Raw genomic sequence first — 12,329 nt, forward strand, 5'->3', positions numbered from 1 at the left:
TGGTGGACCCCAGAATAGCCATGTCCTTTAATCTTCATTCAATATTGCTGGGTGGGAACATTTTCATTGTTTCCATGGAGATATGACCCACCCAATTGTAGGTGGTAACTTCTGATTAGATGATTCCCATGCAGGTGTGTCTCCACCCATTGAAGGCGGAGTTGCTTACTGGAATCCCTTAAAAGAGGAAACATTTTGGACTGAGTCCCTTTTTTTGTAGAGCCATGAAAAAGCCAGCAGATGCCACCATCTTCGCCACGTGCCCTTCCAGCTGAGAGAAACATTGAACATCACTGGCCTTCCTGAACCAAGGTACCTTTCCCTGGATGCCTTGATGGGACATTTCTATAGAAGACTTGCTTTAATTGGGACATTTTCTCGGCCTTAGAATTGTAAACTAGCAACTTATTAAATTCCACCTTTTAAAAGCCATTCCATTTCTTATATATTGTATTCTGGCACCTAGCAAACTAGAACAGATTTTGGTACCAGAGGAGTGGAGTGCTGCTGTGGTTTGCAAATACCAAACATATTGGAATGGCTATTTACATGGATAAGGGGAAGACTTTGGAGTTCTGAGGAGCTTGATAGAGAAGGCCTAGAATGTTTTGAAGAGAATCTTGGTAGAAATGTAGACTCTAAAGATACCTCTGATCAGGCTCTAGACAGAAATGAGACATGTGTCCTTACAGACTGGAAGGAAGATGATCCTTGTTTTAAAATGGCAGATAATCTGGCAATATTTACTAGTGGCTTTGGCTGGAAGGCAGATTTTAAAAGCCATGGACTTGGATATTTAGCAGAACAGATTTCCAAATTAAATGTGGAAAGTGTAGCCTGGTTTCTCCTTGCTACATGAAATACGACAGGAAAAGAGATAAGCTGAGAACTGAACTCTTGGATACAAAGAAACCAGAAATTGAAGTTCTGGAAAATTCTGGGCCTCCAGAAAAGGAGACCCCAGAGAAAAGTGCCCCACGTGAGGATTTAACCAAATGTGGAACCAGTCTGCCATTTCAGAGAAAGCTGGGCTTGGACATGGAGTTACACAGAAAGGATTTGTGGAAATTCCTTATGTCTGATGGGCATGATCCAAGGCCACTGCATAGAAAGCCAACGAGAGTGTTCTGGGATCTATATAAAGAGAACCACTGCTAGTCGAGACTGAGAGGGACAGAGAAGGGACACACTGGAAGAAAAATAACTTTAGAGGTAAAGCCATGGAGGCTGGGGTCTGAAGCCAAGAAGCCTCAGGCCGGGAGAACGGACCCACCCAAGCACGTGGAGAGGGTGAGTTTGCTCCGAAGGCAGAGGATGGGCCTTCCACCTCTTTGCAGTGGAAGAGTCATGCTGCCTCAGGCCTTAGAGAGGGTGAAGCACATTCTTTGGGGTTTGGGGAGAGCCTGGCTGCCACCACATGGAGGGGTTAAGCGTGCGACCCGGAGATGGCAGAGAGCCCGGGTGCAACCCGGTGGAGCCGAGAAAAAGGTGGTCTCCCCAATGTCCCCCAAGGTTGCATTCAGAGAGAGGCAGGCCTCTGCATAGGCCCTTGGAAAGGGTGGGACTGCTGCTTTCTAAAGCCCCAAAGATAAATGACTCTTAGACTTTGAAATCTAATGGACTTTGCCCTGCAGGTTTTCGAAACTATATGGGTCCAGTGACCCCTGTTATTTCTTCCTCCCTATGGAAATGCATATATGTATCCTATGAATGTTCCTCTTTTATATGTTGGCAGTAAATAACATGTTCTGAGTTTTACAGGTCCAAAGCCAGAGGAGAATTTTGCCTTAGGACAGACCATGTCTGTAACTGATTTGATGAGATTTTATAGTTTCTAACTTTGTATTTAAATGTATTGTTACTGAGACGGTTTAAGGCTTTCTGATATTGTTATGGAGTGAATGTATTTTGCATTTGGAAAGAGCATGTCTTTTCGGGGTCCAAAGGGTGGAATGTGCTAGTTTGAATCTGTGGTAGACCCCAGAAAAGCCATGTCCTTTAATCTTCATTCAGTATTGCTGGGTGGGAGCATTTTCATTATTTCCATGGAGATGTGACCCACCCAACTGTAGGTGGTAACTTCTGATTAGATGATTTCCATGCAGGTGTGTTTCCACCCACTGAAGGTGGAGTTGCTTACTGGAATTCTTTAAAAGAGGAAACATTTTGGAGAGAGTCCCTTTTTCGTAGAGCCATGAAAAAGCCAGCAGATGCCGCCATCTTCACAATGTGCCCTTCCAGCTGAGAGAGAAACAGTGAACATCATAGGCCTTCTTGAACCTTCCCTGGCTGCCTTGTTGGGACATTTCTATAGACTTGCTTTAATTGGGACATTTTCTTGGCCTCAGAACTGTAAATTAGCAACTTATTAAATTCCCCTTTTTAAAAGCCATTCCGTTTCTGGTATATTGCATTCTGGCAGCTAGCAAATAAATACTGGGTCACAAAACAAGTCTCAATGAATTCAAAAATATTGAAATTACACAACACATCTTTTTTGATCACAATGTAATGTAGCCGGAAATCAGTGATAGACAAAGGACTGGAAAATCCACAAATATATAGAAGTTAAATAACACATTCTTAAACAATCAGTGGGTCAAAGAAGAAATTACAAGGAAAATCATTAAATATCTTGTGATGAATGAAAACAAGAAAACACTACATCAAAACTATGGAATGTAACAAAGCAGTGCTGAGAGGGAAATTTATAGCCCTAAATGATTACATTAGAAAAGAAGAAAAAGCTAAAATCAAAGACCTAATTATACTCTTGGAGGAATCACAAAAAGAATAGCAAACTAAACCCAAGGCAAGCAGAAGGAAAGAAATAACAAAGATCAGAGAAGAAATAAATGAAATAGAAATAAAGAATGAAAAATAAACAAAAGAAACAAAACCAAAGGTCGGGTTTGATAAAAGATAATAAAATTGACAAACCTTTGGCTAGAAATGACAAAGAAAAAGAGAGAAAACACAAATAAATAAAATCAGAAATGAGAGGGTAGACATTACAGCTTATTCTGCATTAATGAAAAGGATCATAAGAGGATTCTATGATTAACTGTATGCCAACATATTAGACGACCTAGATGAAATGGACAAATTTCAAGAAACATACTAACAACCTACACTGAATTCAGAGCAATAGAGGATTTCAACAGACCAATTTTAAATAAAGAAATCAGTCGTCAAAAGCCTTCCAACTAAAAAAAGCCAGGACCAGATGCCTTCGAGAGGTGAATTCTACTAAACATTCCAAGAAGAATTAATACCAGTCAAACTATTCCAAAAATTTAAGAGAAGGGGACACTACCAAACTCATTCTAAGAAGCCAACATTACCCTAATACTAAAGCCAGATAAAAATACAAGAAAAGAAAATTACACAGTAATTTTTCTAATGAATACAGATGCAAAAATCTGCAACAAAATATTCGCAAATTGAATCCAACAGCACATTAAAAGGATTATATACCATGATCAAGTGGGTTTTATCTCAGGAACACAATGGTGGCTCAACACATGAAAATCTATTAATGTAATACACCACATTAAGAAATCAAAGGTGGAAACCACATGAGCATCTCAACTGAAGATGAAGAAGAAGGCATGTGACAAAAATCACAGTACTTTTTCTTGATAAGAATGCTTAGAAAAAGAGAAACAGAAGGAAACTTCCAAAACTCACAGCCAATACCATCCTCAATGGTGAAAGACTGAAAGCTTTCCCTCTAAGACGGGGAACAAGACATGCCCTCTGTCAACAATATTATTCAGCACTACACTGGAAGTTCTAGCCAGAGCTAGATCGGATAAGAAGAGGTAAAATTGTTACTACTGGCAGATAACTAGACTCTATATACAGAAAATCCTGAAAAATCTACAACAAAGTTATTAGAGCTAAAAAACAAATTCAGCAAAGTGGCAAGGTACAAGTAGTGTCTCTATGCACTAGTAATGAGCAGGCTAAGGAAATAAAAAATTTCCATTTAGAATACCAACTAAAACAATCAAATATCTAAGAATATTTTTAAGCAAAGATGTAAAGGACTTTATACGGAAAATCACAAAACTTTGCTAAAAGAAATCAAAGAAGATCTAAATAAACGGAAGGGCATTCCATACTTATGGATTCAAATCTACCCAAAACGATTTACAGAGTCAGTGTATCCCAATCAAAATTCCAACAGATTGGAAAAGCCAATCAAATTTATTTGGAAGGGTAAGGGGTCTCAAACATTCAAAACTATCTTGAAAAAGAAGAACAAAATTGAAGGACTCACATTTCCTGACCACAAAGCCAGAGCAGTCAAAATAGCATGATATTTAAAACAAACAAATAAAAAACAGTAGCATGATAGTGACAAAGGACAGATAAATTGACCAATGGAATCTAACTGAGAATTCAGAAATAGATCCTCACATCTATAGACAATTGATTTTGACAAGGGCACCCAGTTCACTCAATTGGGAAAGAGTACTCTCTTCAACAAATGGTGCTGGGAGACCTGGATATCCATATACAAAAAACTAAAGAAGGACCCCTAAGTCAAACCATATACAAAAATTAACTCAAAACGGATCAAAGTAAGGAACAGGACCATAAAACTAGAGAAAAACGTAGGGAAGCATCTTTAGGATCTTGTGTTAAGCAATGGTTCTTAGACTTTACACCTAAAGCACAAGCAATAAAAGGAAAAAATAAATAATTGGGACCTCATCAAAAGTAAATACTTTTGTGTGCCAAAGGCCTTTATCACAAAAGTGAAAAGACAACCTGCTCAATGGGAGAACATATTTGAAAATATGAGAAGGGCTTAATACCCAGAATATACACAGAAAACCTACAATTCAACAATAAAAAGACAAGCCAATTAAAAAATGGGCAAAGACTCAAATAGACATTTCTCCAAAGATACACAAATGGCTGAAAAGCAAATGAAAAGAGGCTCAACGACATCAGCTATAAGGGAAATGCAAATTAAAACCATGAGATACCATTTCACACCCACGAGAATGGCTACTATTAAAAAACCAAACTAATAAAAAATTACAAGTACTGTAGGAACACTAATTCATTGGCTTTGGAATGTAAAACGGTGTAGTCACTGTGGAAAACAGTTTGGAAGTTCTGCAAAAAGCTAAATACAGAATCACATATGATTTGGTAATCCCACTACTATGCATATAGCCAAAAGAATTGACAGAAGGGAGTCAAACAGATAATTTGCACACCAATGTTTATAGCAGCATTATTCACAACTGCCAATAGATGGAAACAATCCAAGCGTCCATCAACAGATGAATGGATAAACAAAATTTGGTATATACATACGATGAAAAATTATTTAGCATTAAAAAGAAATGAAGTTCTGATTCATGTGACATCATGGGATGAACCTTGAAGACATCATGTTGAGTGAAATAAACAGGCATAAAAGGAAAAATATTTTACGAACCCACTTTGATAAGAAATAATTTGAATAAGCAAACTCATACAGTCAGATTCTAGAATATAGATAACCAGAGCCTGGGTTAGAGGTAGGAAATGGAGAGTTAACGCTTAAATTGTACAGAATTTCTGTTTGGGTTGATTGTAACATTTTGATGGTGGTGATGGTAACACAACATTGTACCTGTAATTAACAGCACTGAATTATACATGTGACTGTGGTTAAAAGGGAAAGTTTTAGGTTCTATATGTTACTAGAATAAAAATTAAAAGGAAAAACACAGGACTGTACAACACAGTGAGCCCTATTGTAAATGATGGACTATAGTTAACAGTACAACTGTACAATGTCTTCTGAATTATAACAAATGTACCACGCTAATGCAAACAGTTAATAATAGGGTAGTACACGGGAACTTTGCATTTTATATGTATTATCCATAATGTTTCTAAAAACCTACAACTTCTCTAAAAAAAAAAATTCTCAATAAAAAAAAGCAGGCAAAAGGAACCTATGTATTAAAAGTCAGGATGGAGGTATCTTTAAAAAGGAGGGAAGTGGTAATTGTTAGGAAGCAAAGATGATTCCAAGATGTTGGTCATTATCAAGTGTTAATTTCATGGTGTTTCCACTGCGTGATAATTAACTGAGTCATAAAATTATGGCATGCACTTTTCTACATGCGTGTTATATTTAAAGGGAAAAGTTTTTAAAAATCTAAGCACTACCTTAAAAATCTGTATAACTATTTCCTTTTCCAAAATAATATTCTTATGAACTCTTCAATTCAAACTGATTTGAATACATTAAAAACGTAAGCAAATGAACTATTGATGAAATGGTCTAAAAATAAACTTTAAAAAACTAGTTGCTGTGCATTCCGGAGAAAGGCTGTGTGCCTAGTATGTCTCCACAGGTCTGTAGAGAATGCAATAATTATGAGAACATAAACCTAAAATAATTCTTATATTCTTTGTCAGTTAAAAAAAAAAAACATACTTGTACATCTAGTCTCCATTCAAGGTTGTGGTAACTGGGAAGGTCGGGTGCCAATTCACTCAGAATAGTTCGGATCTCCTTTCTGTTGTCCAGATAAAGCTGAAGCAATAATTTGTTCAATTCTTCAGAGAAACCCAGAACAAAAACAGAGTCTTGGAAATCCAATTCAGAAATCTAAAAGCGAATTAAATTTAAAAAAAAATCAAAATGTATCTTTGTCTAGAAAACGCTAACATACTTCATACATGAAAATGAGTACGATATCCTCTAATTAATTTCTGCTTAGTAAATGAAAGAAACACTCCTTATAGTTAAAGACAGCACTTGTCCAATATCCCAAAATTTGAGTTACTGATATAAAAAATATGTAATGCTTTATTAAAGTATAAAAAGGAAAATAACTTTAGTTTCCCCTCCTATTCTATATCAGGCCAGATACTTGATATGCAAAGAAAATAAAACATTTTATTCTCTCCCCCTCAAAATACATATTTTGCCATCTAAGAGTGTGCAGGCAGAATTAGAGGCGATTTTACACGAACAAATGGGATTCAGTCATATTGCTTAATGTCTTCACAAAATAAATTATAAATCATTGAGAACATTACTAAAGTACCCCAGATATTTACGAGAACTAAGATGTAGAATACAGTGGACTTTTCTTAAGGGCCCAAGTAATACAAAACAATCCATAAAGGCCCTTACCATAAGCTTTGAGCTCTCAGTGAGGAGGTATGTTAATCCTTCCACGCCATGTTGGACAGTGTCACTACTCACACTGAGTTTTCCTGCGAAAGAAGAGGAAAAAGTAAGCAAATAAACTGTATGATATTCCTGCATTTATCCACGCTTTAATTTAAGGACTACATATCCATTATTGCATGTTTTCAAAGGCTGCAATGAAAAAATACGACTTGGCCATCGCGTCATGTTCTTTCTCACTCTCAACCAGACGCCCTCACTGTCTCCCGTCACATGGGCTCCTACAAAAACAAGACCTGTGAAAACCAGAACCAGGCCATCGCCCTTCTCTTGAATGCGGAGCCACTTCAGGCCTCACAGAGGAGGAACTCGGCAGGAAACCCGGAAACCGCCCCTCGTTCAGGGAAAAGCAAAAGCCTAAAATACCGAACTTTGGCACAAGCAGATATCTCAACAATAATCATCAAACACAGACACGGTATTCAGAGCCGTCCCAGCTCTATCCCACAGACTTCGGTTCATTTAAGCAGCCCAGTACCTCGGAAAAGCGGATGATATTCTGCCCCTTTTACATATGAGGAAACAGACTCAAGAAATGCTTAAAAAAAAAATCTCACAACTACTCAGGAGACGGCACCGTCTGCGCCCCGACCCCAAAGCCCTGTTGGGTTTATTCCCCCACAACGGGAACAAGTTCCTACCAGTCGCTACGGACCCTCCCCTGCCCGGCGACCCAGACCCCCGCCCGTCCCCTGCGGAGCCGCGGCCGCCCCTTCTTACTCGCGGCGCCCTCGTAGACCTTCGGGTTCGAGCCCCGCCGCAGGAATTCCACCGCAATCCGCCCGAACTCGGCCACCACTGCAACGGAAGCCAGGACGCCGTGAGCGCAGCGCGCGCCCCGAGGCCCCCTCCCCGGCCCAAAGAACCCCACTCCGCGCCGCCACGCCCCCTGACCCGCGCTCTCCACTCGCGGCAGGAAGGCCAGGTGCTCCTTGTGCTCCTCGGACAGGTCCAGCAGCATCTTCGCTCCGCGGTGGATCGTACCAGGCAGAGAAAACGCCCCCCCCCACTTCCGGGGCCCACGTCCAGGCGCGAAAGGGCTCCGGCGCCGCCGCGTCCCGAACTTTGGGTTCCGGCCCGCAGCCGGCCTTTGCTCAGGCGCCCCCATGCGGCGCGTAAAGGAATCAGAAGATCCTTTAATTCATAAATCGTCTCCTTGTGCTGAGTACGGGTGCATTGGTGCATGCTAAATTCTGCGAGAGAGTAAAAAATGCTGCAGATTCGACCCCCAGCCCCCTTCATGGAGCTTACATTAATACTGCCAATAGCTAACATTTATTAAACACTGTGTCAGAAGCTGTTCTTGTATTTATTGACTCATTTAGAGTTCACAAGATTCCTACGAGCTCGAGGCCACTAAAACTAATTTTTATAGAGCTATTAGTTTGCACAGAGCTTTTGTATATGTTATCTTACTTAGTTGAAATCATTTAATATCCTCAATGGCTGTGAGCTCTTTTTTTTTTTAAGAGGATATAAAACTGCCTTTATTCACAGGTGGCATGATCATGTACGTAGAAAATTCTGTGGAATCTCCAAAATATTAATAGATCTAAATAAATGAGTTTAGCAGACCAGAGCTACCTGTCTCATGGCAAAGGAGGATTATGGGAGCCGTTTTTTCTTGTATTCTACTTATTTCATTCGTGAAGCCAAAGTGGTATTTTAATATGCACAAAGGAGGAAAAGTGGTATCTTTATTTGCCTCCATCATGAAATTTTAAGGTGAAAATTAGGCCCTTGAAAACATAGCACCATAGGATTAATTTTAAAAATGAACTATGTATTTTTATGTACCTGATTTTAACAGTTATTTAAAAAGGAAGAAAAGGAGTGATTTAATCTCTTGCTTTTCGATGCTCTCTGAGCAATTCAGCTTCCTTTGCAATTTAGGTCACACATCAGGGTCTCACCTCGGAGCTCCTTAGAGACGCGTCCTGGGCGGCACCCAGACCTTGTGACTCGGGGCAGCCCCTCCAAGAAGAGTATTTGAACCTCTCCAATAATGCTGTGTGCTGCCAGGGTAGTGCAGAGACTGCTGACCTGAATTCCAGCCCTGGCTTCTGAGTTTTGGGTCTTCTCTGTAAAGTGGAGAATGACTGAGAATGATTGAGATTCTCTTAACCCTGGAAAATATTTGGTCTTATGACTTTAAATGAATAGACTGCTATTGAAATAGCTTTAACACACTGCCTCAAAATATATAATGTATTCTTACCTAAGCAGACTTTCAGATAGCCCTTTGCTTAGGGAAAAGATAGTTTTTCCAGGTATCACTTAGGAACACTGCTGTTGGGGTTAAGTGGACAGTGACACCGATATTTTTGTTCCTTTTGTATATGGTGGAGACTGCACAACAATAAAAAAAAAATACTGTTAAGACAATTCAAAACAAACCATAGACTGGGAGAAAATATTTGCAAGTCACACGTCTGATCAAAACTCAATAATAACCATGAACAGTTTTTCATGGGCAAAAAATTGGCACAGACATTTCACCAAAGATGATATGTGAGTGGTAGAGAAGCACATGAAGAGACATTCAACATCGATGTCAACAGGGAGATGTAAATTAAAACCACGGGCAATCCGTATCCTTCCCAACAGGTGTTTTAGTTAGTCATTCATTTTAGACATTCTAATAGGGATGGAGTAGTAAAAGGAAAGAGTAATATATTTGATTATATTAAATTAAAAAATAGACATTTTCCACACTTAAAGAAGATCACTGCAAGGCATGCTATTGACAGGATATATATCAAGAATTATTTTCTGTTGTATATACATTACACAATACAAATTTTATTAAAAAGAATTAAGAACTACAAACAATCCAATTTTAACATGAGCAAGAACACTCGTGTTTAGGGCAGCACTGTTCTTGATTCGCAATGAATAAAGGTGGCCTCAGGAGACATCCACTGAGGAATGGAAGGGGGAGCTGTGATGAATACATACAGTGGACAACTGAGCCACTGCAAGAAGGAATGCAACTATGTGAATGAACCCTAAGGACAGTGTGCCAGTTCTAGTTTGCTAGCTGCCGGAATGCAATATACCAGAAACGGAAAGGCTTTTAACAAGGGGAATTTAGTAAGTTGCCAGTCTACAGTTCCAAGACCGAGAAAATGTCCCAATTAAAACAAGTCCATAGACATGTCCAATTTAAGGCATCTGGGGAATGATACCTTGGTTCAAGAACCCCAACGGTGTTCAACGTTTCTCTCTCAGCTGGAAGGGCACATGGTGAACATGGCAGCATCTGCTGGCTTTCACGTGGCTCTACCAAAAAAAGGGGACTCTCTCCAAAATGTTTCCTCTTTTATAGGACTCCAGTAAACCAATCAAGACCCACCCAAATGGGTGGAGACATGTCATCACTTGATCCAGTTAACAACCACTCTTGACTAAATCACATCATCCAGGGAGATGATTCAATCACAATTTCAAACATACAGTATTGAACAGGGATTATTCTACCTTTATGAAATGGGATTTTGATTAAAACATGGATTTTCTAGGGGGCATACTTCCTTTCAAACCAGCACAATGCCCAGCGAAATGTCAGGAACAAAAAAAATATTATCATGCCTTAGTGATATGGACTAACATAATATATAAACTCAGAGTACTGAAGTTAGAGCATGGGGTTATCATGAGAGTTGGGGCCTATTGTAAAGGTTCCCAGATTGTAAACTCCTGTAACAGTCACATATATTTAGGAGTTGCAACTGATATTTCTAAATTTTGGGACACTGAGCTATTTGTGTACAACCTGGTAATTCCCTGAAACTTCGGGCATTTATGTGACATCTGAGACACAGAGCTAGAGCAGTGAAGCTATGAAAGTCAGCATTTCCCCATTCAGCAACTGTTAAAAAAGCTGGAAAAAGGATCAGACTTCAACCAGAGATATGAATGAAGCTGATCTGGGTAAGACTAAGTAAATCAGAATACTAATATGGCCCATATTTTCGAACTTCAGCCTTTGGTGTGAGACCAGAGGGAGAGATGCCTATTTGGTGAAAAATTTGTATTTTGGGTAGCCCATTATCTAATTTAAGTTGTATGATCAGTTTACTTGAACACCATAATTACATGGAATCATGAATAGGGCATGAGAGCTTATTGGTTTGTACAAGTTAGTGTGATGCCCCAATATATCCCAGGGTAATTTGGGCAGAGAATAAAAGGTATTTGCAAAGTCCCCTTGGGGGACTGGGGAGAAAAGAGGAAAATTTCAATTTTCCTGTCTGGGGAATTACTGATATTCATACAAGCAGTGGGGGCAACCAGTTCAATAGGCTGAGCCCTCAGTCCCAGGGCTTGCCCACACGAAGCTCACTCCTGCAAAGGTGAAGCCAGGCCCAACCACAATTATGCCTAACAGGCACTCCCAGAGAACCTCTTTTGTTGCTCAGGTGTGGCCTCTCTCTTCAAGCCAAAGGGGTAGGTGAAGTTGCTGTCCTCCCCCCTACACGGGACCCAACTCCCAAAGGTGTAAATCTCCCCGGCAATGTGGAATCTGACTCCTGGGGACCAGCCGGGACCTGGCACCAAGTGAATGAGGAAGCCCTCTTGAGCAAAAGGAGGAAAAGAGAAACAAGAAAAAACAAAGTCTCAGTGGTTGAGAGATTTCAGAAGAGTTGAGAGGTCATCCCAGAAGCCACTCCTAGGCATTATTTAGATATCTATTTTTAGTTTGAATGGAGTGCACTGGAGTTGTTAGAAAGAACACCATACTTGAAAGAGAGTAAATGCTCACCCGACTGTGGAGAATTAAAAAATATATTCACAATCTTGCAAGAATGGGAGCCCAACTGGAAAATGGTGGCTGGCATGCTAAGCAACTGAAAGCAGTGATATTTATCTCCTAAGCTTAACCCACGGTCCCTCCCCTGTTTCTCTGCTGATTGGATATTCCAGAGGTTACAGCATCTCCAGATAGTCTAACTAATTCAAATTTCCGGTGGAAGGTTCCCACTTTTGATGACACTTTATATTTCAATGACCCTGGCTGTTACTTATTTAAACTTGTTTCTACCTATATGACACCAATTCTAGGCTTACATCAAAGGCGCTCTCCTGCCCTGCCTACAAGACCAGTTTGAGT

The 12,329-nt window shown here is 39.8% G+C and overlaps 1 protein-coding gene across 1 annotated transcript in view; it reads right to left on the reverse strand.

Moving 5' to 3' along the window:
* COMMD2 (COMM domain containing 2) overlaps positions 1-8,240 on the reverse strand; it is a 30,998-nt gene extending 22,758 nt beyond the window's left edge. The window contains exons 1-4 of the mRNA XM_077160758.1: positions 8,111-8,240; positions 7,937-8,014; positions 7,160-7,242; positions 6,455-6,628 (exon numbers count right to left, since the gene is read on the reverse strand). Coding sequence (XP_077016873.1) covers positions 6,455-6,628; positions 7,160-7,242; positions 7,937-8,014; positions 8,111-8,177 — 402 coding nt within the window. The 5' untranslated portion in view covers positions 8,178-8,240. The remainder of the gene's footprint in view (positions 1-6,454; positions 6,629-7,159; positions 7,243-7,936; positions 8,015-8,110) is intronic.
* Positions 8,241-12,329: the final 4,089 nt, after the last annotated feature.

This window comes from Tamandua tetradactyla, chromosome 5 (genome assembly GCF_023851605.1).
Source record: "Tamandua tetradactyla isolate mTamTet1 chromosome 5, mTamTet1.pri, whole genome shotgun sequence".
Classification (NCBI taxonomy): domain Eukaryota; kingdom Metazoa; phylum Chordata; class Mammalia; order Pilosa; family Myrmecophagidae; genus Tamandua; species Tamandua tetradactyla.